Source organism: Paralichthys olivaceus, chromosome 19, assembly GCF_024713975.1.
Source record: "Paralichthys olivaceus isolate ysfri-2021 chromosome 19, ASM2471397v2, whole genome shotgun sequence".
Classification (NCBI taxonomy): domain Eukaryota; kingdom Metazoa; phylum Chordata; class Actinopteri; order Pleuronectiformes; family Paralichthyidae; genus Paralichthys; species Paralichthys olivaceus.
The window spans coordinates 20,258,081-20,284,501 of NC_091111.1; the positions used below are offsets into that span (position 1 = coordinate 20,258,081).

At 44.3% G+C, this 26,421-nt stretch overlaps 3 protein-coding genes and 1 non-coding gene across 9 annotated transcripts; all 4 read right to left on the minus strand.

Moving 5' to 3' along the window:
* Positions 1–1,446: 1,446 nt before the first annotated feature.
* Positions 1,447–5,275, minus strand: rrm2 (ribonucleotide reductase regulatory subunit M2). Its single transcript, XM_069514531.1, has 12 exons — positions 5,168–5,275; positions 5,112–5,129; positions 4,873–5,039; positions 4,662–4,730; positions 3,861–4,007; positions 3,653–3,769; positions 3,421–3,554; positions 3,251–3,345; positions 3,025–3,158; positions 2,463–2,567; positions 2,250–2,363; positions 1,447–1,978 (listed from the first exon to the last, which is right to left on the minus strand). The coding sequence occupies exons 3-12, from the start codon at positions 4,960–4,962 to the stop codon at positions 1,826–1,828; spliced, it is 1,158 nt and encodes a 385-aa protein (XP_069370632.1). The 5' UTR covers positions 4,963–5,039; positions 5,112–5,129; positions 5,168–5,275; the 3' UTR covers positions 1,447–1,825.
* On the minus strand, positions 2,077–2,213 carry LOC138405687 (small nucleolar RNA SNORD94). Its single transcript, XR_011239488.1, has one exon. It is a non-coding gene; the product is annotated as a small nucleolar RNA SNORD94 (small nucleolar RNA).
* A 1,341-nt stretch (positions 5,276–6,616) lies between the features above and the next one.
* On the minus strand, positions 6,617–13,597 carry klf11a (Kruppel like factor 11a). The gene is made up of 4 exons (XM_069514532.1): positions 13,401–13,597; positions 9,990–10,208; positions 8,681–9,521; positions 6,617–8,214 (listed from the first exon to the last, which is right to left on the minus strand). Exons 2-4 carry the CDS (start codon positions 10,197–10,199, stop codon positions 7,919–7,921), a joined length of 1,347 nt encoding a protein of 448 aa, XP_069370633.1. The 5' UTR covers positions 10,200–10,208; positions 13,401–13,597; the 3' UTR covers positions 6,617–7,918.
* A 5,049-nt stretch (positions 13,598–18,646) lies between these two features.
* Positions 18,647–25,918, minus strand: taf1b (TATA box binding protein (Tbp)-associated factor, RNA polymerase I, B). Of its 6 annotated transcripts, none has more exons than XR_011239270.1 (16): positions 25,404–25,918; positions 25,078–25,176; positions 24,361–24,448; positions 24,002–24,099; positions 23,588–23,680; positions 22,992–23,085; positions 22,687–22,855; positions 22,503–22,602; positions 22,250–22,397; positions 21,819–21,984; positions 21,699–21,736; positions 21,462–21,549; positions 21,134–21,204; positions 20,370–20,598; positions 19,074–19,474; positions 18,647–18,906 (listed from the first exon to the last, which is right to left on the minus strand). XR_011239270.1 is itself a non-coding variant. In XM_020110604.2 (15 exons), the coding sequence occupies exons 1-15, from the start codon at positions 25,419–25,421 to the stop codon at positions 19,258–19,260; spliced, it is 1,716 nt and encodes a 571-aa protein (XP_019966163.1). In that variant the 5' UTR covers positions 25,422–25,743; the 3' UTR covers positions 18,926–19,257. The 6 variants fall into 6 exon arrangements, 4 of the variants coding, with proteins under 4 accessions (XP_019966163.1, XP_019966162.1, XP_069370631.1 ...); XR_002203845.2 differs by having other exon boundaries at positions 22,687–22,858; positions 25,404–25,743; XM_020110604.2 differs by lacking the exon at positions 18,647–18,906 and having other exon boundaries at positions 18,926–19,474; positions 25,404–25,743.
* Positions 25,919–26,421: the final 503 nt, after the last annotated feature.

Below are 26,421 nucleotides of genomic sequence, written 5' to 3' on the forward strand. Positions count from 1 at the left end.
AGAGACTTTTCTTCTAATCTCTAAGAATTTTAGAGACTTTTCTTCTAATCGTTAGACTTTTAGAGACTTTTCTTCTTATCGTTAGACTTTAAAAGTTTTTTCTTCTTATCGTTAGACTTTTAGTGACTTTTCTTCTAATCTCTAAGAATTTTAGAGACTTTTCTTCTTATCATTAGACTTTTAAAGACTTTTCTTCAAATCATTAGACTTTTCTTTTGATCGTTAGACTTTTAAAGACTTTTCTTAAAATCATTAGACTTTTAGAGACTTTTCTTCTAATCGTTAGACTTTTAAAGACTTTTCTTCGAATCATTAGACTTTTAGGGACTTTTCTTTGAATCGTTAGACTTTTAGAGACTTTTCTTCTAATCGTTAGACTTTTAGAGACTTTTCTTCAAATCATTAGACTTTTAGAGACTTTTCTTTGAATCGTTAGACTTTTAGAGACTTTTCTTCTAATCTCTAAGAATTTTAGAGACTTTTCTTCTAATCGTTAGACTTTTAGAGACTTTTCTTCTTATCGTTAGACTTTTAGAGACTTTTCTTTGAATCGTTAGACTTTTAGAGACTTTTCTTCTAATCATTAGACTTTTAGAGACTTTTCTTCTAATCATTAGACTTTTAGAGACTTTTCTTCTAATTGTTAGACTTTTAGAGAGTTTTCTTCAAATCTCTAAGAATTTTAGAGAGTTTTCTTCCAATCATTAGACTTTTAGAGACTTTTCTTCTAATCGTTACTTTTAAAGACTTTTCTTCTAATCATTAAGCCTAGTTTATGCTTCTGCGTCACGTCGACGCCGTACCTACGCCGTACCTACGGCGTACCTACGGCGTAGACGCAGACCCCTACGCCGTAGCCTGACGTGCGCCTCCCAAAAATCGTAACTACGCGGACGTCGACGCGGACCGTAAGCGCTGTGATTGGTCCGCTCCGAACGTAAGTTCCGGCAGTTGCTTTTCCGGTCTTTCTTCCTCGTCGTAAAAACCAGCTCCGCAAACGTTTTCTTTGTAGCTTGCGCTTCAACATTTGCAATATAAGCATTTGTTCTTCAATATTGATGAGCTCCAACAACTAATACAGCTGCTCCACCTCGGTCGCCATTGTTTACTTTACGGAAGAAAAAGCGAGGATTCGGCTATAACCACACAAACACACCGCTACACCCCCTAGCGGCATGGCGGTGAATTGCAGAGCAACGCGTTCCCTCGACGCAGAACTTCGAATGCTCAACGACTGACGGCGTAGGTACGGCGTCGACGTGACGCAGAAGCATAAACTAGGCTTTAGACTTTTAGAGACTTTTCTTCTAATCGTTAGACTTTTAAAGACTTTTCTTTTGATCATTAGACTTTTAAAGACTTTTCTTTTGATCATTAGACTTTTAGAGAGTTTTCGTCTTGTTAGACTTTTTAATTAAACAGCTCTTGTTAATAAAAACAACAGTCTTGTTTATACAAGTTTTATTACAAAAAGTGTTTACATTAAAACTAAAAACTGTACATTTGATAGTTCAGGACAAATGTCAGACTACCGTCTAAAATTTTCAAAAAACAGGGATAAAAAATAGTTATTTACATGTTATCATTTGGAAACATAATGATCCTTTAGTTCATAAAATGTCCTGTACAAACTAAAACCCACATGTATACATTCACCTTTCATACTGCTGCCAGTTAAAAGGCTGGGGTCAATCCCAGCATCCTCTGGGACACCGGATTATGTTGAATTACAGTGAAAAGTCTATCTTCTTCCAGCAGAGGTCAGCGACGGCCTCGAGCGGCGGCTGGAACGTGTGGCCTAGCGGTGGTTGGTCCGGCCACGGCCTCAGAAGTCTGCGTCGAGTCTGAAGGTGTTGTCCGTGGGGCCGGACATGACGCCCATCCTCTGGTACTCGCCCACACGCTTCTCAAAGAAGTTGGTCTTTCCCTCCAGAGAGATGTTCTCCATGAAGTCGAAGGGGTTCTCCACCCGATAGATCTGCGGAGACCAGACGTCAGTTTACTCTCTGTTCAACACTTGAAATATCTGAGCAGCTTCTCATTTTCACTAACGACTCTACAACAGTGTAGTCGGGGTCTGTTCAGTGTGGCGTCTGTCTCGTGCTGCTGGCGTCCGTCAGTGAACCACTCGTCCTCTGATCAGACTGCAGCAGCAGCACTCAGCCCCCATCACTGGCTGAGGTCCGTACCCCTGCGCTTCTCATCATCACAGACCCCGCCCCTGCGGCCCACAGACCCCGGGTGGTTACCTTGGCGAAGCCGAGCTCCAGCATCAGTCGGTCGGCCACAAACTCGATGTACTGCTTCATGAGTTCACAGTTCATCCCGATCAGCTTCACGGGCAGAGCCTCCGTCAGGAACTCCTGACGCACAAATAAACACAACAGGTCAACAAACAGTTCAGTGGTCGACAAACACGCATTGATGCGTCACGTGGGTGAGGGCGCGCCCTGCAGACCGACCTGCTCGATGGCCACGGCGTTCTTGATGATGCTGGTGACGGTTTCTTTGGACGGCTTGTTGAGCAGGTGTTTGAACATCAGACAGGCGAAGTCACAGTGCAGACCCTGAACGCAGCACAGTCACAAAACACGCTGTTTATACGAGCACACCCCCGAGTTAAAGCTGAGTCAGGGTCAGAGGTCACGAGCACAAAGAGCATCTGTCAGTTCATGACAGACCAGAAGAAAAAGTGACAAACAAAACTAGAATGAACTTCACGTAAACACTTTCTATTGTCTGAACATCCACAGAGTTCATCTCTTTACTCCTCCGGTCGTTTGTGACTCGTTCATCATTCATTACTTTGACTTGATGTTTTCAACGTGGCGTCATTAACTCGACCACATCTTCCTGCTGCTGGTTCACAACAACATCGTCTGTCTCATATTCTCATTATGGATCAACTGCTGACAATTTGATTGATCACGATGAATGAACTGTGATCAACGGACGGACGCAGTAAACAAGCAGATCAGTTAGTGGCTGGTCATGGGGGGCGTGGCGTTAGTGCGAGGCGCTCACCTCATCTCTGCTGATGAGCTCGTTGGAGAAGGTCAGGCCGGGCATGAGACCTCTCTTCTTCAGCCAGAAGATGGAAGCGAACGAACCAGAGAAGAAGATTCCCTCCACTGCCGCGAAGGCCACCACCCGCTCTCCTGGAGGATCAATAGCAGACGCAGATCATCAATACCAAACCTGAACGATCAGGCACCACAACATCACGCGGGCTCACGGCGAGCAGCTTTACCAAAGGCGGCTTTGTTGTTGCCGATCCAGTTGATCGCCCAGTCGGCCTTCTTCTTCACACACGGCAGAGTCTCGATGGCGTTGAACAGGTATTCTCTGAGGGGCAGTGAACGCAGCGTCAGACAACAGCACAGACCGGGAGAAAACAGTAGGAGGCAGTAGAGAGCTCACCTCTCTTTGGGCTCCTTGATGTACGTGTCGATGAGAAGGCTATACATCTCCGAGTGGATGTTCTCCATGGCGATCTGGAAACCATAGAAACACCGGGCCTCGGTCACCTGCACTTCCTGCGTAAAGCGCTCCACCTGGTGGTCACAGGGTGAGAGTTCAGAATCACACACGTCCAATCACAAACTTAAAACACAGCAATAACCAGTTCAGACCGCAGCTCGGTCACACTCACCAGGTTCTCGTTGACGATGCCGTCGCTGGCGGCGAAGAACGCCAACACGTGAGAGATGAAGTACCTCTCCTCCTCCTTCAGAGACTCCCAGTGCTGCAGATCCTTTGACAGGTCGACCTGCGCGACACAAAAAATAAGCCGTTAGCGCCACGTCAAGACGGCCGCGTTACCCTGAGGCGTCGCTGAGAGCAGCGGCTGTCACGCTTACCTCCTCTGCGGTCCAGAAAGATGCCTCGGCCTTCTTGTACATCTGCCAGATGTCATGGTACTGGATGGGGAAGATGACGAAGCGCTGCGGGTTTTCTTTCAGCAGCGGCTCCTCCCCCTCGCTGCTGCTCTTCTTCACGACTTTGGGCTGAAAAACAACAGAAGAGGCTCATTTTGTAACGGGAGCGTTCACGTGGTTCTGAGTGAAATGAGTCTTTCAGAGCTGAAAGTTGAGTTCAGATCAAACATCAGAGGTTCTCTGGTTCTTCAGCTGCAGACGAGCTGATCTTCTTGGTTTGAAATGTTTAAAATGATCTTCAGACTAAACGTGACACGTTTCAGTGATCAACCTCACGACATGTCTGACAAAAGTGTCATGTGTGTCCAAACTCCACAAAAGTATAAAATCCACAGAAACAGTTTAGACTCTGACCTCAACATGTTTGTCTGAGACCGTTTTATTGGATGAATGAAGCTCGTGTGTAGATGATGTGTATTGATCAGCAGCTCAGTGATGTCACAAACATCAGACCTTCATATTTTCTACCACAACATTGAGCACAGCCTGATGTGACGTCAGTGTTAATTAAGTTTGACGTGATTCAAACATTGACACGAACATGAAAACAGAAGCCGCGGAAGTGACGTCACGCTGAAGGCTGATCGTCAGGTTGGCGCCACAACCATCATTTAGGCGCCATGTGAGAAACAATAAAAACTCCCGCTCTGTGACGTCATCGTGAACAAAGGTGACGTGTGTGATGACGATTTAAACCCTGAAGCTTTCAGCTGATTCACTTACCGCAGCGTCAGAGAAGATTTTTCGCGCGGTTTTCGACGCCAGGATGCGGGAGGTGTTCCCACTGGGAGGCTGAAAACACAAGAGAGCACAACTCGATCAAGTCTCCACAAACTACCGGAAACACCGGAGCAGCCCGGGGACACGGCTCAGTCAGGGCGAACACATCAGGACAATGGCCGCCGACAGTCTGAGCTCGAAGAAGAAGTCTCACCGTGTTTTCTTTGTCCAGCGCCATGTTGTCGGTCTGACTGCACAGTGAGTTCTCTTCTCTGGCGGAAAGAGCCGAGCGAGCACGAAGCATCTTGAAGCCGAGAGAGAAGGTGACGAAGAAGAGACTGATGGCGGCTCACTGAGTCTGGAGCTGCTTCTTCTGGAGCTGCTTCTTCTGGAGCTGCTTCTTCTGGAGCTGCTTCTTCTGGAGCTGCTTCTTCTGGAGCTGCTTCTTCTGGAGCTTCTTCTTCTGGAGCTTCTTCTTCTTTGTTTGATGGCGGCTCACTGAGTCTGGAGCTTCTTCTTCTTTGTTTGATGGCGGCTCACTGACTCTGGAGCTTCTTCTTCTTTGTTTGATGGCGGCTCACTGACTCTGGAGCTGCTTCTTCTTCGCTTCTCCTTTTATTGGAATCTTGGCGCTTCAACACAGCTGACCAATCAGAGCGCGGCTCTTTAAAGTGACGCTGCGGCGGAGCCAATCAGGCTGCGAGCCGCGTTCACGTGACATCCGCGGGCTGCGGACAAATCCAAGTCTTAGTTTGGGGGGGGGGGTCAGAGTTACAAAACAGTCCGAAAGTGACGTCACACAAGAGTCACAACGAGTCTTTACAACTCTAAATGAAAAAGGCACAAATGGAATAAAATCACCTGTAAAGATCAACAGATAGATTCAATACAAATAGTTTCATAGTTTCTAAAACTTCTCTCATCGTATTTATGAACATAAAATTACATTTTTTCAACTTTAAAGCTGAAACACTTCAGTCATCATTTAAGTTTTTGAGGGGGGGGGGGGGGTCAGAGTTACAAAACAGTCCGAAAGTGACGTCACACAAGATTCACAACGAGTCTTTACGAAACATCGAGATGTGACTTCAGACACGTCAGAGCGACATTTAGACACGCCCATTACGAAGAAGAATAGTGTGTGTGTGTCTGTGTGTGTGTGTCTGTGTCTGTGTGTGTGTCTGTGTGTGTGTGTGTCTGTGTGTGTGTCTGTGTGTGTGTCTGTGTGTGTGTGGTAGCTGCTCTGTCTCTATGACAACAGGAGCCTGTCACCACACGGTGTCGCTGTGAGCTCCATTTCTTCTTCTTCGTTTTTTCTGTGGCTCGTGCAGAATGTCGGTCAGTAAGGCAGTGGGCGGGGTCTTCGTCAGCCAATGACGCCTCTGTCTGTCGTGCCCGGGAGGACGTCAGTCTTCTGCCATTGGTCACACCCCCCAGAGCTGTCTCGGGATTGGCTGAGCGCTGTTACCGGGTGCTCCGGTTGTATAACGTCCTCATTGTCGTCGAGCAGAAACTTTATATAAGAAATGACATATTATTATATATATATATACATATAAAGTTATATATTAATATTATAAAAAGAGACTAATCATAATATATAAACATGTTTATTATATATTATACTTATATAACATTATATATATATCAGGTATGATGAAACGTGCCCCTGGTCAGACACACACGCCAAAACTTAACCTCTATAATTTACAATACCCACAGTAAAAACACATTATACTGAACAAATAAGAAGACAACCACTACACTTGATATTTTCTGTGAGGTTTGAATTGTCTCTTTTTAGCTGATTTGTTAAGAACTGTTACATATTCAGATTATAAATAAAGTTAATCGTCACTTCAGTGTTTCTTTGGTTTCACATTTAAATTGTTGTTATAAATGAAGCTACAGTTCGAATCATGCAAAGACATCTCAGTAAATAAAGTACAGACCAACACTTATGATGGAGGTACGTTTTTATTATAAAAGCCATTTTCTTCACCATCGCTTACAGGCAAATGTTCAGAAATGGGATTATTCCAAGAAAAGTGGATATTATTAAGAATAACATTTAATAACATGAGGTATTTTCTTACTGGCTACACTATGGGCCAAATCAAGCTATCAAAAACAGTACTTTTCCCTCAACATATAATTATTAAATAAGAATAATATTGTGTAAAGCAAAGATAGTAGGTAGTATCACAGTGAGGAATACTGTCCACTGACATTTTTAAAATATCAATAACTCGTACTGTCAATAAATGCAGATTGGAATACACGTAACATTCATATAGATATCAATATATTTACAGTATTTACAGTCACAGACAAGCAGAAGGCGAACAATAGAAGCACAATACAGAGGCTTTGGCGAAAAATAAAACGAGTGCATACATTTTGCTACACTTGACATATACACATGTAGTAAACATGATTATACACGGAGAGAGTACAAAAACAAGCAAGATCTAAAAAATCCAGTGCAATGTCAGGTTTTTGTTGGTTTCTGTCCGTGGATGAATAGCAGCCTGTCGCCTTCACGTCCTCCTCTTCCTCCTCAGTGAGTTTGTGGTTGGTGGGAATAAAATGTCCTGAGAGGGCGGGAAACTCGTTCTGTCGTCCGCTGGCAGCTCCGGCTACGTGAACAGATTATTACAGCTTGTCTTTCTTAATCATATGTGGCATGAACACACCTTGATGTTCGGACACACATGAAAGTATCTGAATGAAGCTAGCTAGTGAGCTAATGGTTAGCACAGTAGCCAGACAGCTTAGCATCACCCACCATGAACAGTCATAGTATCTTCGTATTTGTGAGTGTTTACAATCTCCTGACATTTGTTCTCTGTGCGTTTTACTGAGGAAGAGTCAGATTTATTAGGAGTTGGAGTGTATTAAACATTTCAGCCTCAGGGGGGAGCTGGTGTGTCTGGCCAATGCTGCTTAGCTCACAAAAGGTTTAGTTTCTATGGCAACATGAAAAGAAACATGGATCAGTCACTGGGGAAACAGATAACTGGGCTGGTTTCCATGGCAACTTAACTAGTTTCATGTGATGTGATAACGAGCTGTGACAGTTTTGACCCTGTTCTGTGGCGTGTGTAAACGTAGCCGGGGCCCGGTCGTCGTCACGTGTTCACCGGCCGATTGAGATGTGCAGTAGAAATGATCGTCCTGATGTGACGGGTGGAGCGGACTGAACCAACCCCCCCACCCCTCCTGGGGTCCTGAGTCGGCCCTGTGGGCTCCTGAGTCTGTTAGTTGGCGGTGGGAATGAGCACGCCGACAGGAAGCGCAGGGCCTCTGTTTTGGCCCTTGGGCAGGGCCACTCTGTTGAGGTCTCCGGTTTCGGCGGGCCACGAGGACGCCCTCTTGGAGGTCATGTGCCGCCGGGCATGTTTGGTCAAGTGGTCACTGCGCATGAAGCGCCGGTCACACACGTTGCAGACAAACTTCTTCTCGCCAGTGTGCGTCCTGCGGTGGCGAGAAAGCTCATCAGAACGGGCAAACTTTTTGTCACATCCCTCCCAGTGACAGCTGAACGGCTTTTCACCTGCACAGGAGGAAAAGAAGCCAAGTGTTAACACGCTGGAACAGAACCACAGACACACTCTCAGCCAGTGTCAGTGTCAATCATGACGTGTTTTTTAACGTCAGTGAGTAAACAACAACCTGAAATGACAGAAACATCTTTGACAAACATTTATTTACGTCTACTATGATTTTTTAGTTTGGTTCATGTCCCATCTGCTAACATGGAGGAGGGTTTATGATCTATACTGCAGCCAGACACCAGGGGGCGATCCAGATGATCTGGCTTCACTTTTGTCGTCCATATTTATTTACAGTCACTGCTCATATTTACATCCATATTTAATCAACTGATCAATATGTAAATAATCGCTGCAGCTACAGTCTCTCACTCATCGTTTCAACAATTCTCCACTGATGAACAGAACAAAGAAACAACCAATGAGGAGAGGGACGATTTGCCCGGTAGGTGCAGTGTGTGTCTCTACCTGTGTGTGTGCGCAGGTGAGCCTTCAGGTGGGAACTCTTGAAATACGTCTTTTTGCAGCCAGGGAAGTTGCAGACGTAGTTTCTCCTGCGGGAGAAGTCGACCTGCGAGGCGCCGCTCACTCCTGACGGCATGTAAACTGGAGCAGGGGCCAGTGGGAGCAGTTTGGTGTTGCCCAGGGTCATGACGGTCTGCGGTCCCTGCGGCGGCTGGGAGACGGGCGACTGGGGGACCACGAACATCACGGTCCCCTGCGGCACAGCCGAGCCCAACAGCAGAGGCTGGAGGGGCTTTGGCCCCCCCTGAGTCTGCACCTGAACCGGACCTTGGACGAAGGCGGAGATCATCCCCGTCCGGCCGCTCACCGGGATCACCTGACAGAGCAGCGGGGAGGGGGAGACCGGCGAGGAGTGAGGAGGAGACACCGAGGAGTGAGGAGGGGACACCGAGGAGTGAGGAGGAGACACCGAAGAGGGAGGAGAGGACAGGTTGTCAGGAGATAGAGGACGTCCATCCTTCTCGTCCGTCTTTAGAAGTCGGGGCTGAGGCGGCATTTGTGATGGCGGGGAGCAGGAGGGGGAAGGGGGAGGAGGAGGAATACTGAGGCTGTCGGCGGTGTGGCGGATCACGCTGGTGGCCATGGCTCTGCCGGGCAGAGCCACACAGGACGACTCCGTCTGAGGTGCTGAGGTGTCCGAGGCGAAGAGGGAGGAGGAGGAGTCACTGAGGAGGGTGGAGCCCATGCAGAGCGCCAGGCGGGGTAAGACTGCTCTGGGGGGGGGGCTCAGAGCAGAGGTGGTGGAGGACTCGGAGAAGCTCGGACTGTGAGGTGGAGTCATACACTGAGAAGATGATAATAAAGAGTTCTAGTTTGTAACAGGTTAATGTGACAGGCTTCATTATGAGAACAGTATTTATTTATATGCAGTTTTACTTGATTATCATTGATCATAATTTCAAACTCTTACACTTCCAGAGGGTTCAAACTATAAGTGTGTGTGTGTGTGTGTGTGTGTGTGTGTGTGTTTACATTTATATATTTTTTTACATTCATTAATTTATACATGTTAATATTTGTTATTAATTAATACTTAAAAAAACTAAGATACATGATACACAAAAAAAATCCTTTTCTTGTTGAAGTTATTTTTGACTTGTTTATTTCTATTCCCACTATAATTAAGTACCATTCGATATTTTACTCTTTAAAAGCCATTAAAAGAAGTATGATTTATTATTAACGATCATGTATTGACATTATTATAGAAACAAGTTGAATTTCCAACATTGTGTTAAACGTCTCTTCTCACCAGTGACGACAGAGCGATCAGGTCTTTGGGGGCGTCTCCCTCCGGATGGAGCTGGATGGAGTCACAGGAGTCAGAGGTTGGGGTCAGGGGGCGGGGTTTGTGTGACCTTTGACCCCAGAAGCTCATGCTGACGAGCGCCTCAGCAGCCTCCAGGTCGTGGTACTCAATGCACGGCTTCAGCTCCATGGTCGCCGCTGGCTGTCCGTCCATACGGTCAACCTGAGACAGACCAGGACAGAACGAGACTTAAATCTGATCCACGAGAACAAAACCTGAACAAGTATGAACCGGAATCAAACCAGTTCAGTGTTTCTGGAAACAAACGTGGCGACAGCAGCTTTCACAGCTCATCATCGACAACAAACGGAAACTCTGGTTCACATGTTCGACACCTGAAGAAGTCCTGCAACTGACCCCAGACATGTTGTGTAGACATGTTGTGTAGACATGTTGTGTGGTCATGTTGTGTAGACATGTTGTGTAGACATGTTGTGTAGTCATGTTGTGTGGTCATGTTGTGTAGACATGTTGTGTAGACATGTTGTGTAGTCATGTTGTGTGGTCATGTTGTGTGGTCATGTTGTGTAGACATGTTGTGTAGACATGTTGTGTAGTCATGTTGTGTAGACATGTTGTGTAGTCATGTTGTGTGGTCATGTTGTGTAGACATGTTGTGTAGTCATGTTGTGTAGACATGTTGTGTAGTCATGTTGTGTGGTCATGTTGTGTAGACATGTTGTGTAGACATGTTGTGTAGACATGTTGTGTGGTCATGTTGTGTGGTCATGTTGTGTAGTCATGTTGTGTAGTCATGTTGTGTGGTCATGTTGTGTAGTCATGTTGTGTAGACATGTTGTGTAGACATGTTGTGTGGTCATGTTGTGTAGACATGTTGTGTAGACATGTTGTGTAGACATGTTGTGTGGTCATGTTGTGTAGACATGTTGTGTAGACATGTTGTGTAGTCATGTTGTGTAGACATGTTGTGTAGACATGTTGTGTGGTCATGTTGTGTAGTCATGTTGTGTACACATGTTGTGTGGTCATGTTGTGTAGTCATGTTGTGTGGTCATGTTGTGTAGACATGTTGTGTAGTCATGTTGTGTAGACATGTTGTGTAGTCATGTTGTGTAGACATGTTGTGTAGACATGTTGTGTAGACATGTTGTGTAGACATGTTGTGTAGTCATGTTGTGTAGACATGTTGTGTAGACATGTTGTGTAGACATGTTGTGTAGACATGTTGTGTAGTCATGTTGTGTAGACATGTTGTGTAGACATGTTGTGTAGACATGTTGTGTAGTCATGTTGTGTAGACATGTTGTGTAGACATGTTGTGTAGACATGTTGTGTAGTCATGTTGTGTAGACATGTTGTGTAGATATGTTGTGTAGACATGTTGTGTAGACATGTTGTGTAGTCATGTTGTGTAGACATGTTGTGTAGACATGTTGTGTAGACATGTTGTGTAGTCATGTTGTGTAGACATGTTGTGTAGACATGTTGTGTTCTTCAGTTTCACGTGTTAGAAACCTCAGAGACACGCCCACTCGCTCACTCAGACTGAAGGTTCCAGATGTTTCACTAGAAGCTGCAGCAGAAGATCCAGAACACGTCCAGAGACACTGACTCAGACATGTGTCCTCACACACAGAACATGTGAGGAACATGTGAGGAACATGTGAGGAACATGTTTTTCTCCACGTTAAATTGGATTATTTGTACCTGACGTCTAAACAACTTCATGAAACGACAGTTTGACCTTAAACTGTGTCACAACGTCTGTCATTCATCCTGCCACTGAAACCACACTGCTTCCTGCTGCCAGCAGGTGGAGCACTGACACAGTTCTCTCCCTCGAACAACCAATGATGTCACTCGTTTGTCACAAAATAAATCATAAGAATAAAAGATCATCGTTGTTAATCAGAGGAAAAAAGAAAATACTGAAAGAAAAAACTGACATAATGAAAGGAGACGGTGTTGTTGACATTAAGGAAGGGTGGAGAGGGCGAGCAAGGAGCGAGAGACCTATAGATAGAGAGGGGGAGACAGAGAGGGAGAGAGAGAGAGAAAGAGAGAGACAGACAGACAGAGAGGGGGGGAGAGAAACAGATAGACAGACAGACAGAGAAAGAGAGAGACAAGGAGGGAGAGAGAGACAGACAGACAGCAAGAGAGAGAGAGGGGGAGAGAGAGAGAGACAGGGGGGGGGGGGGGGGGGAGACAGATAGAGAGACAGACAGATGGACAGAGAGACAGGGAGAGGCACCCAGGAAGTGTAGTTGGAGAAAACACACACACACACACACACACACACACACACACACAGAACAAACAGAGATGACAATAATAAAAGTCATTATTATTGTCATCTCATCATTATTCTCTTTAAATGTCTATAAAACTATTAAACCTCTGATTCTGATCAATGATTGGATCAATATTTAATGATCAGTAAAGACAAAACTACATTATTATCAATGAAGACATTGTTTTGATCAGCTGAGACACAACAAACACACACACACACACAGAACACAACAAACACACACACACAGAACACAACATATCACACACACACAGAACACAACACACACACACACACACAGAACACAACAAACACACACACACACACAGAACACAACAAACACACACACACACACAGAACACAACAAACACACACACACAGAACACAACAAACACACACACACAGAACACAACAAACACACACACACAGAACACAACAAACACACACACACACACAGAACACAACAAACACACACACACACACAGAACACAACAAACACACACACACACAGAACACAACAAACACACACACACACAGAACACAACATATCACAAACACAGAACACAACATATCACAAACACAGAACACAACATATCACACACACACACACACACACAGAACACAACATATCACTGTGACCTCAGATAAACCAGATCTGAGACCAGATCCAACCTGAGACTAGATCTGATACCAGATCTGACTTGAGACTAGATCTGACCAAAGACTAGATCTGACCTGAGACCAGATCTGACTTGAGACCAGATCTGACCTGAGACCAGATCTGACCTGAGACCAGATCTGACCTGAGACCAGATCTGATACCAGATCTGACCTGAGACCAGATCCAACCTGAGACTAGATCTGATACCAGATCTGACCTGAGACCAGATCTGATACCAGATCTGACCTGAGACCAGATCTGACCTGAGACTAGATCTGACCTGAGACCAGATCTGACCTGAGACCAGATCCAACCTGAGACCAGATCTGACCTGAGACCAGATGTGAGACCAGATGTGAGACCCTCTGTGATGTCATGACCCAGCGGGACCATGTGTAGCGGAGGGCCGGGCACCGCGGTCCTCTGACGGCGGACTCACCTGAGGAGGAGCCGGAGCAGAGCGGTGAGAGAGCGGAGCAGCAGCCGGAGCAGCGGCCGGAGCAGCAGCCGGAGCAGGAGTCAGCGGAGCGGACACAGACTCGGAGCAGAGCCGCTTCACTTCAGGAGCCACAAACACGAGCGAGCGAGAAACACAGAAACAAAAGTGAGAGCGCTCTGGCGGGTGGTAACACGCAGCCAATCACAGGCAAAGGTGTAGCGGGCTCCGACCAATCACAGGCGAGGCGGTGCGTGATCGGTACGTGGCCGCGACGCGATTGGATGGAGGCGGGGTGCGTGGCTGTCGGGGGGCGTGGCCGCGGAGTCAGCGGTGTCACAGTAAACCCGGTGAACCCGGGGGCGCGCACCAACTGGGGGAAAGGTTGGGAAGCGGCGGCGGGGACGCGAATACCCGCGAGGACGCGCGTGAGAGGGAACAACTGCAGCTCGAATATCATGAAAATATCAATACATAGAAAGATGAGGTATATATATATATATATATATATATATATGTACACATATATATCCACACACATATATGTATATATATATATATATATATATATATATATATATATATATACATCCAGATGTATGTGTCTTTAAACATCTGTGTTAGAATAAAAGATTCATTCAACTAGAAACAGAAAAGATATCAAACTAGAAAGATGATGAGTTTTCATCTTTTTATATCGTTAATATGACAAAACAGCGTTTGTCTTTATTTATCGTCAGATTTCACAAACAGACTTTTCAGAGACTGATCCTGAACATGACATCAGAACTTCAGGAGTCAGGAGCTTTGAATTGTTTGAAAGTTTGAATCAGGACAATGTGGAAGGTGCTGAAGTGGGATCACTAAAAAATGACACGGTCACAAACAAGTTAAAACAATTATGAGCAAATATTTTTCTTCACGTGTCTGCAGCATCTCAGAAATGTGCACGTCAGTGTGCACGTTAAAGTCCCTGTCAGAGGTGGAAGTAAAGAGTCACGTTCAGGAACAAAGAGCAGATCCTGCAGCTCGAGGCCTCAACACATCGTCTCATTGTCTAATTCTTCCTGGACCAACCACCTCCCCCCTCCTCTTCCTCCTCACCCCTCCTCTTCCTCCTCACCCCTCCTCTTCCTCCTCACCCCTCCTCACCCCTCCTCTTCCTCCTCACCCCTCCTCACCAGGCTGATGAACCCGGGGACTCCTATGCGTCGAGCTTGTAAACAGCCTCTCCTATAAAGAATTCCAGGGCGGGGCTAGAAGGCAGTCAGAGCACCCCCCACCCACACAGACACAGACACACACACACACACAGACACACACAGACACACACGCACACACAGACACACACACACACACAGACACACACGCACACACAGACACACACACACAGACACACACACACACACACACAGACACACACGCACACACAGACACACACACACAGACACACACACACAGACACACACACACACACAGGCCGGCCCAGCACCGGCTCCTTTGTTGTGGCTGCATGTGAACACTTGGAGCTGCTGCTGGCCGTCACTGTAACCACCATCGTCACTGTCACTGGTTTTCCTCTGGTTGTGTTTGACTGACTGATCCTCTCACACCTCACCTGCAGCTCACACACACATGAACACTTTGTTAAAGAGTGAACGTGCTGCTGTTTAACCGAATAAAGTCACAGACTCCGAGAGACGAGGGAAAACTGGGACAGAAGCAGCAGGCAGGGGTGATGTGAGTTCATTTTCATTTCCGAGTTCAGCGAGGTTGTGAAGTGAAAAAAAAGGAAAAAGAAAAACAGGCGGTCCGTCGATGAAAAACGGTTTCCAGGCAGAAAACAGTCCCAGACTCCTCCAGTGAGGAAACAGACAGAACGCAGCTCGACTCACAACCTGCACGAAGACACACTTTCTATAACCTGAGAGATTCAACACACTGATATACACACAAAGACACACATTCTGTCTGTATATAAAGATGATCACTGACTGTATATAAAGAATCACTGACTGTATATAAAGAATCACTGACTGTATATAAAGAATCACTGACTGTATATAAAGAGTCACTGACTGTATATAAAGAATCACTGACTGTATATAAAGAATCACTGACTGTATATAAAGAGTCACTGACTGTATATAAAGACCATCACTGACTGTATATAAAGAATCACTGACTGTATATAAAGAATCACTGACTGTATATAAAGAATCACTGACTGTATATAAAGAATCACTGACTGTATATAAAGACACTGACTGTATATAAAGAATCACTGACTGTATATAAAAACAGTGACTGTATATAAAGAATCACTGACTGTATATAAAGACCATCACTGACTGTATATAAAGAATCACTGACTGTATATAAAGACCATCACTGACTGTATATAAAGACACTGACTGTATATAAAGAATCACTGACTGTATATAAAGAATCACTGACTGTATATAAAGACCATCACTGACTGTATATAAAGAATCACTGACTGTATATAAAGACCATCACTGACTGTATATAAAGACACTGACTGTATATAAAGAATCACTGACTGTATATAAAGAATCACTGACTGTATATAAAGACACTGACTGTATATAAAGACAGTGACTGTATATAAAGACAGTGACTGTATATAAAGACGATCACTGACTGTATATAAAGAATCACTGACTGTATATAAAGACAGTGACTGTATATAAAGACGATCACTGACTGTATATAAAGATGATCACTGACTGTATATAAAGACAGTGACTGTATATAAAGAATCACTGACTGTATATAAAGATGATCACTGACTGTATATAAAGATGATCACTGACTGTATATAAAGACAGTGACTGTATATAAAGAATCACTGACTGTATATAAAGACAGTGACTGTATATAAAGATGATCACTGACTGTATATAAAGACACTGACTGTATATAAAGACAGTGACTGTATATAAAGACACTGGCTGTATATAAAGACCATCACTGACTGTATATAAAGAATCACTGACTGTATATAAAGACACTGACTGTATATAAAGACACTGACTGTATATAAAGACACTGACTGTATATAAAGACACTGACTGTATATAAAGAATCACTGACTGTATATAAAGAATCACTGACTGTATATAAAGACAGTGACTGTATATAAAGACAGTGACTGTATATAAAGACAGTGACTGTATATACAGATCTACAGAGGGTACTGTCTCTATAGCCCTTCATACGTCTCTGTCTGGATCATTCAAACACCAGGATGTGTTTGTTGAGCTCCAACACAGACTGGTGAACATCACACTCAGGGACGTCCTCACCGAGCACACATCCTCCACCATCAGCCTGAACACAGCAGCACCACAGGGCTGTGTGCCCAGCAGGACTGATCTCAGACGATGAGGAGGTGCTCTACAGAGGAAGAACCACATCTGGTTGAGTGGTGCACTGACAATAACCTGGTCCTCAACATCTCAAAAACCAAAGAGATCATCGTGGATTTCAGGAGAACCAGGGAGACCCCCCCCCCCCCCCTTCACATAAATGGTGAGGAAGTGGAGAGTGTGAATTACATCAAGTTCCTGGGAATCCACATCACAGAGGATCTGACGTGGGCCCTGAACACCTCCCACCTGGTGAAGAACCCCCCAAGCTCCTTCTACAGGAGAACCACACACACACACACACACACAGCTTCCTAACATAATTTCGTTGTACTTGTACTTGTGTACTTGTACAATGACAATAAAACCTCTTGAATCTTGATCTGTTGTCTGGTACAGGTTTGAGCTTGTTTTATTGTCGGAGAACGATCCTGTTATGGTTCAGTTCCGTTGAGTCTGTGTTGTGTTCACAGCATCAGTGAAGTCACCACAAAGTTAAAGTGGTTCAGTTCCGGGTCGTGAACCTTTGTGAGCAGAGGGTCATGTTGCCCCTCCTTCAAGTCTTCTAAGAATCACAGCTCCAGGAACCCTGGAGTTAGTCCTTGATTTGATTCTAATGTGGTTTAGTTCCTGAGTTTAGTTTAGTTTAGTTCAGTTCCTGAGTTTAGTTCAGTTCCTGAGTTTAGTTTAGTTTAGTTCCTGAGTTTAGTTTAGTTCCTGAGTTTAGTTTAGTTTAGTTCCTGAGTTTAGTTTAGTTTAGTTCCTGAGTTTAGTTTAGTTCCTGAGTTTAGTTTAGTTCCTGAGTTTAGTTTAGTTTAGTTCCTGAGTTTAGTTTAGTTTAGTTCCTGAGTTTAGTTTAGTTCCTGAGTTTAGTTTAGTTCCTGAGTTTAGTTCCTGAGTTTAGTTTAGTTCAGTTCCTGAGTTTAGTTTAGTTCCTGAGTTTAGTTCAGTTCCTGAGTTTAGTTCAGTTCCTGAGTTTAGTTCAGTTCCTGAGTTTAGTTGAGTTCCTAAGTTTAGTTTTATTTTTTGGGGGGGGGGGGCTGTTTCCAGCAGAAGTGGGTCACAGTCCCTGCTGGACGGGATGGGAGGTGCAGCGAGTTCATCTCATGGATCCTCAGCTGGAAAAGCACATTTTCTATTGAGCTGGAGCTAACGCTCTATGAGGTCGACCGCTCTGCCTCTTTAACAAACTCTCGGTGACTTCAGAAGCTGAAGTTCTCTCCAACACCTCCAGCAAAGACAGAATAAAGTCGCTTCAGTTTCCTTAGCGTTGTGACTGTTAATTCCTTAGATCAGTACTTCAGATATTTTGGCTTCATTTGTCGAGGAAGTGAAGACGTCGTCTTTATTTACAGTTTATGGTCATAACCACAAGCTCAGGGCAGTTTAATTATAGAGCTCACTGTGAACAACTCTTTACTGAGTACTGTTGATACTTTCAGTGCCTTTTCTTATTTATATTCACATATTTGTACAGTGTGGTATTACTACTTTGACTCGAGTACAGGAAGTGAGTGATCAGTCACACTCATGTTCTGGTTTGTTTGAAGAGAACAAAGAGAAGAAAGTAAAAGAATTTCAGTCAGTAGTTTGTTCCTGAGTAGATTTGTTGCTCAGCATCTTTGGGACGTGAATGGAATATTTTTTCATTTTTATTTTCATTTCTTTGACTTTGTGCTCAGGCGCTCTTTGTTCTCCTGTCTGCTGCAGTGACCTGATTTGACCTCTTGGGGTTATTTAAGGTAACTGGACTGATTCAGAGCTGGAAACAAACCTGTAATAAAACCAATGATAAATAGAAACAATAAAATAACTAGAAGCACCCCCCCCCATCGTCTCCATGTTAAATCTGTCACATTCAATCTGCTGCAGACGCACTTGAGGGATTTTATTTTGGCCGTTGCCATGTTCATGTCTGTTGCTAGGTAACTTAACAGCGTTGGGCATGTTGCCATGGTGATACTACAGAGAGCAGCGTTACCTCCTGTCACCTCAGTGGCGGGATACAGCATCGTGTTGCGTTCACAGTCGGCTGGTTGATTCCAGTGTCCTCAGACGACTCCTGTCCTCTGAAAACCTGCGATAAGTTTCACCTCGTAAGACTTTAAACCTACAAGCTGAAACAAAGAGATTATATAATAATCACTGTTTTTATCTTTATTATGAAACAAGAGAAATATTTTCTGTCTTTATGTTTAAAGAGCAGGAAATTTAAAATTGTTCTCTGATCTAAATCCTAGAGACTAAATGTTTCACAGTCGAGTTTGTGTCTGAGAAGTTTCACCTTTGACTTTCAGAGTGCACGTGAGCGTGCACGTGGGCTGTGTGTGCACAACAAACTAACATGTTCATTCTGTTTGAGTCTTTTCTGTGAGTCTCCCCCTGCTGCTGAGTTTGTGTCACTGCGTTTCTCTGCCTGCTCTTCAGGTGATAAAACAGAAACAGCAGCATTGTTCAGGAGAGCGGAGTCAGCAGCCGGCGATCGTGTCCTCGGACCTGGTGGTCGTGGTCCTCTCCCTCCTCCTCAGGTGTCGTCTGCTGTCGAGGACTCGTCTCTCCACCCTCAGCACCTCCTCGTACAGGTAGGCCGGCTTCACGTTGAGCAGGAAGGAGAAGAGCTGCAGCAGCCACACGAACGACCGAGGCAGCGTCGCCTCCACCTCCGAGTAATGACTCCTGCACTTCCTGTGGAGAAGAGGAGTGAAACCAGCAGATCACTACAATCACTATTAAAAACAAAGAGCTCCTTTAACTTTCATTTTTTAAAACGTTTTCATACTTTTTTAAATATTCAAACCACTTTTGAAAGTGCTAATGCTACTTTTAATGCTAACATCACTAAGTGCTCACAATACTGTTACATTCAATTATTTATTATACATCTTTGCTTTAATGTTGTTTATTTGCTAACATGTAAACATAGCTTTTGTTATAATGCTAACATTATATACTTTTTTTTAGTGTAGAGTAACATGGAAGCTATAATGTTACGGATAGAATTTTGGTGCTAGCATGCCTTCATTGTATTTAATAAATATATAATACATATTGTATTTAATAAATATATAATATATATTGTATTTAATAACTATATAATACATATTGTATTTAATAAATATATAATACATATTGTATGTAATAAATATATAATATATATTGTATTTAATAAATATATAATACATATTGTATTTAATAAATATATAATATATATTGTATGTAATAAATATATAATATATATTGTATTTAATAAATATATAATATATATTGTATTAAGTGCAGATTTGTGGTTTTAATGTAAAGTTACTTATTTGTTTAAATACTAATACTGCTTGTGGGCTAATGTTACTTTTTGCTATGATGGTAACAACTTTTGTCTTTATGCTAATATCACTTTTTACTAATAAGTGCTAGCATTGCGATGCATGATGGTCATGACTTACGTCAATGCAGAGCTTGTTTCAACTCATGGAAAAGATCATTTTACTTTTTTATATTAGCACCTTTTTGTTTTTTGGAGTTTAGCATCATGCTAACAGGTTGTTTAAAGCAGCATAGTTTCACTCAACACTTTTTAACATACTGGGGGTCGCAGACTCTGAGCGCCGTGTGCCAGTATGCGGTGTTAGCTGGAGTCTGGACGTTGTGTTTCAGGGTTAAGACTCGGTCCAGCTTCTTGTGGTGCAGACTGGGACCGTCTGCTCCGTCCTCATCCCCCCAGCAGAATGTAAAGCTTGACGGATCGCAGCGCTGGACCCCCACGAGACGAGAAGACAGCTTTTCAAAACACATCTGGACCTGCTCTGCTGTCCCTGCAGAGACACAAACATCACAGCTGGTCTAGTTTCATATCATCCGATAAGTAAAGTAACCTGTCCACGACAAGTATCAACCGTTACCATGACGTCACCTGTTGGTTTGTTTGGTGCTGTTTTACTTTAGTTTACCATTTTAGTTTTTTAAACCAGAAGTAACCATAGCCAGACTTGGACACTGAACTCTCACCTACACCTACTGTGACCTGCACCCATTGGACGGTACCAGCTGTCAATCACAGCCTGGGTGGTCATTTTCTATAGACTTCTATAAAAACTACCAGTGGAGTCGCACCCTGCTGGTCACTACACAGAAGACAGGTTTCAGACACTTTGGCTTCACTATGTCTATTTTTGTGAACCGTCGATGACTTGCTGACAAGTTCTAGAGCTCAACGCCTCCTTGAGTATCAGTGATCCAGTGACAGTTGTATGAACATCACTGTGAACAGACCGTGGTCAGTTCTGCTGCTGTTCATATTCTGATCTGGGCTGAACGGAGCGAGGACGGTTTACAAACTCAGACTCTTACGTTTCCTTTTCATCACAACAGCCTCTGAGTCTCTGCTCGGGTAAAGAGGTTTCTTGGCCTTCCACTGTTTCCTGAGGATGAGAGGGAGGCAGATGATAAATATATGAGTGAAAAAATAATGTTGGTATAAAACACCAAACAACAACCACAAAGCTTCAACCCACAATATTATACCACGTCTTAATCACTTTGAGTAGAACTAAACATGTGTACTATACGATATAAGACTACGATAGTGTTCACAGGGATGGACAGAAAACATAATGCCTCCAGTCACTAGGTGTGCACGTTAAAACGAGCTCAGGTGTTTGAGTCACTATGATTTCACCTGGCGACCTCGTGGTGTCTTTTCTGCTGAGCTGTGATCAGAGCAGCCTGCGTCAATCTGAACCACCTCCTCAGGTTAAACATGTTTCCTGAGAAAATAAAAAAACACAACCTCTTTTTTAAAGTTTGTTTCTATAAGTTTCCTCCTGTATCCCAGTCAATTCAGCTGGTTTTATTTTGACAGGACAGGATGTGATGCAATGTCATGTGTCAATCCGTGCAGGGGTGAGCAACTGACCTGAGTCGTCCTGGTCACCCGACTCGTTGGACAAATCCCTGAAAAACACAGAACAAATGTTTTATTCACCTGTGAAATCTAAGAGGGAGGAGTTTAGATCGGTGGGGGTGGCGGAGTCACCACTCTGTGTGGTCGTCCAGGCCGAAGATGAGCTTCATGGTGACGATGATGAGGGCGGCGGTCTGGATGTCGTAATGCGGCAGGACGGGACAAGACGTGGGGTCGAACGTGAAATCAACCAAACCGGCGTCGTCCATCAGCCTGCAGACCCACGGGTGGAGATCATCTGGACGCAAGCAGAGAATACAGAGAGTACTGTGAGTACCGTCTGTGAGTATTGAGAGTACAGTACGTACTGAGAGTACTATCTGCAGTACTGTGAGTACTGTTGGCATTACTCCCAGAATGCAGCAGCCAGAGTCCTTACACGTAACAGTGAACATATCGTTCCTGTTTCTGGACTAAAATCTCTGAGAGTACTGAGAGTACTGAGAGTACTGACAGTACTGTGAGTACTGAGAGTAGTGTCTGCGGTACTGCGAGTGTTTTACCAGGCAGGTTGGTGTCTGTCAGGTAGCGCAGGCTGAGCAGTGCCGGGTGCAGCAGACTCTGTCGGCTGATTGGAGGAAACGTTTGAGGCTGCAGGAACAGAAGCAGAGTCTGAGCCTGGCGGTGAACGACCCGGTGGGACGGGACGCTCTGTGGAGACACAGCCGACACGACGTCAACGCTACAGAACGTTCACAAAGATCACTGAAGGTTCATCTGACACCTGATCTTTAAAAACATTTGAAAATGTCTGACCTCGACTCTGAAGATGAGAGCATCTTTACCGTCGAGCTTCATCTCTTCTGGAAGTTCCTCGAAGGCGTTTATGAACGGGACGTGACCTTCGCTCACCAACCTGCGGACAAACACACCCACTCAGTCCTCTACGACGATCCAGACCGTCACCGGACAGTTAGCATGAGGTGAGGTCAGATGTTACCTGAGCAGGTCGCTGAGCGTCAGCGGCTCGTGGCTCCAGATCAGAGCGAGGTGGATCAGGGCCAACGTCTTCGTCATGTTCATCAGACCATGACTGCGCCTCTGCCGGGCCGTCAGGTAGGTGACGATGTCTGAAGAGCCCGAACGCTGCGACCAATCACTGCAGCTCTCTGCTTGTTTCAAATCAAACAGATAAAATAAAAACTGTCAGTACATTTTACCACAAAGAGATCAAACACAAAAATGTCTTTATATATATGTATATATATATATATATATATATATATATATCGACCATCACAGTACCTGTGTTAGAGGCGGCGGGGCTGGACAGATTCGTCTCTCCGTCCGTCTCAGCAGACGACATAGCTACACTGTCTGAGTCTGATCCTGGACGTTGCTGAAGAGAGGCGGAGTCAGGGAGGCGAAAAAACAAACAAAAAAGTTATTAGTAAAAGTTTTGACAAATTTATATTCAGGCAAACATTTTAACAAGTGATTAATACTCAAGTCAACTGCTCTACATTTACCAAAGTCTGCCACTAGGGGGCATATAAGTCAGAACAATAAGAATCGATGTCCTGTTAAAGCAGTGAGGGATGATGGGAGTTGTAGTCTTCTCCTGGTTAGATTCCTTCAGTGTTGATGGTTCAGGAGGTTTTTATCTGAATTCTCCTCGGACGTCTCCGCCTCCAAACAAACTCCAGTAACAAAGTGAATAAAGCAGCTTCATGTTCAACTGTTTCTCTGACTCGTCTCTGAGGAGTCGAGCTGCCGCTAACGTTCGCTCAGCTTGTTTCTCTGAAAACTTCAGATCCAGACGTCCGACGACTCAAATCCTTCGTCTGCTTCAAATAGAGTTAAAAACCACCCAGAACTGAAATACGTGTCAGTGAACTCACCACTTTAAACACGGAGCTCCTCACCGGGTTGCTGGTGAACGCCTGTCGACTCTTCTGCAGGTAAAGTCTCCACAGCTGACACAACACCGGGTCCTAGAACAGCACACGATCGGCCACTTTTATGGACTGGAAATAAAGATAGCCGACGTCTATCTCACCGAAGTTTGTTCAAGTGTTTCTGATCAGTTTGGTTTGAATGAGTTATTTATGATATAAAAACAGGCGTCATGATTGGTTGAGAGCTTGACTGGGCGGGACCTTGACACCACGGCTCCGACTTCAAAGGAGCAAGTTTACAGAATTCATGATATAAAATCTAATGAAATAATTTGGATTAATTTCTGGAGCAGGTGGAAACAGAGACAGTCTTTGATCTTCATCTTACTACGTTCAACCACTGGAGTAAAAACGGACCTTGAACTGAGCAGAGACTCCGAGTCTGAGCAGAGCGTTGGCCTGGTTCCTCAGGATGAACTGAAAACCTTCACAGATCATCCACTGACGACCACGATCTTAACAAACAGACAAAAAACAAACATTAAAGGTGCAACACACTTTTTTTTTTAAATCATTGATTAATCGTCTTGAGCAAAGGTTCCAAACTCAAAGATCTTCAGTTGCTGTGAAAAACCACCAACTCTCACTGGAAACTACGACCAGAGAAGATCTCTGTTGGTTTCAGAATCATCCAAACAAATGCTTTGATAACAAGCACATCACATGACCGGTTTGTTTTTCTTCAATGGATGCTGATGTGAGCCGGAGACACTGACCTGGTCTCCTGCGTCTCGTCCCTCGGCCAATAGTGGAGACTCTGGTGGATCCGGGGGTGAAGGTCGTGTCCACCACCTCTTTGGTTCTCTGAGAACATTTGGACACGTTCACATATTAAAAACTAAATTTAATTCACACACATGAAAACTGATGAAACTCAAAAGAAAAGTAACATAAGAAATACAACACTGCCACCTGCTGGCATGAAGCTGCCCTGTCCCTGAATGTGTCACTAGTCACAGAAATGAGTCCAGACTTTCTCCTGAGTTAATGTTTCACACACGAGCAACACCGCAGGAGAGGGGCGGAGCAGCAGAGACAGGAAGTGATCATGTGATCATGACACCACCTGACACCGTCGTCAGCTCAAACTGTCTTCACGTCTTCGTCTTCTACATTTGTTTGTGTTTCTGCAGACAGTTGTGTTCACAGAGCAGCTCCTCCAGAGAATGTCTGCAGATTATCTGGAGTTCAGTGCAGGTCTGAAAGCAGCTCATGTGTCTCAGTGTCCCAGTCAAAGCCCAGATATGAACCCCACAGAACAGCAGTGCAGATGAAGACGTCAGACACTTCTCGTCCAATCAGACGGAGCCTGAGACGAAGCTGTGACTGCTGCTGAAGGAACTTTTACAATGTTCAACATTTTAACACCTTTACTCCGGTCAGAAGCGGTGACGTCATGTTCCAGATCAGCTGGTCGTGTTTCTGTTGTTTACCTCGATGACATTGTGGCAGGATCTGCAGTAGAAACGACCCTCGTCTGAAATCCCCCAATCCACCGCCGAGCACTGAGCACAGAGCTCCCTGAACCCGGCCTGCACGCACACACACACACACACACGCACACACACACACACACACACACACAGAGATTTATAAAACATAAATGTGACTGTGAGTCTTTACATCATCGCTGCAGGTTCAAACACACTTTTCAGTTTTTATAGAACAAGAAGTGAAGAAATCTTTGAAATCGTTGAACTAAAGAAGAAACAACATTAAAGCTTCAGATGAGTTCAATGATCAGAACCAGAGAAACTACCGTGAGTTCTTCATCCATGTTCACGACCAACGATCAACGACCCGTTCAAACTTTACGACTGGAACCAGCTGATCGTTCGCATGTCACACGTGTCTGCTCCTCCTCCTCTTCCTCCTTCTTCTTCTTCTCCTCCTGCTCCTCCTTCTTCTTCTTCTTCTTCTGCTCCTCCTCCTCCTTCTTCTTCTCCTCCTCCTCCTTCTTCTTCTTCTTCTGCTCCTCCTCCTTCTTCTTCTTCTCCTCCTCCTCCTTCTTCTTCTTCTTCTCCTCCTGCTCCTCCTTCTTCTCCTTCTTCTTCTTCTTCTTCTTCTTCTTCTTCTTCTTCTTCTTCTTCTTCTCATCCGTGATTTCCGGTGGACTGAACGGTCAGTGGCGCTCTGCTGCCACTCACAGTCTGAGAGATGAACTACAACTAAATGTGTCTGAAGGGGGTAGAGCGGAGGGTCGGTAGTTCGATCCCCAGTGTCCTCGGGCCAGAGGCTGAACCCTGAACGGCCTCATAGAACAAAAGTGCTGCTAATAGATGAACTGTGTGAATGTGTTTGTAAAAACAACATAATAATATAACAACAATAATATTATATATATATTCAATTATAATTTATCATAATTTATAATTGTTACTTTTCTCTTTGGTGTTTGAACGTGTTTGTTTCCCGTCACGTGTGACGTCACTTGTTATAAATAACCCGCCAGATGTCTCTGTGTTATTCTTACGTAAGATGACGTGTTTCTCCTCTGGTGACGTCACTTTTCAGCCCCTCCCCATTAAAACCCCTCTGTTTTTAAAGGTTTGAATTTTTTCAGATGAATTCAACAGTTTGTAAAGTTTGACACAATACACACATTATGCAAAGACAGATTTTCAAAGTAAAGCTCTAAACTGCTATTCTCCAGTAATATCAACGGTGTGCTTACACAATTAGAACAATAACAGCAATTTTAATCTAATAACATTTAGAGGAACAATTCTGAGATAATCCTTCACACATGTCCATGTTCTCTTTATTTTGCACTCGGG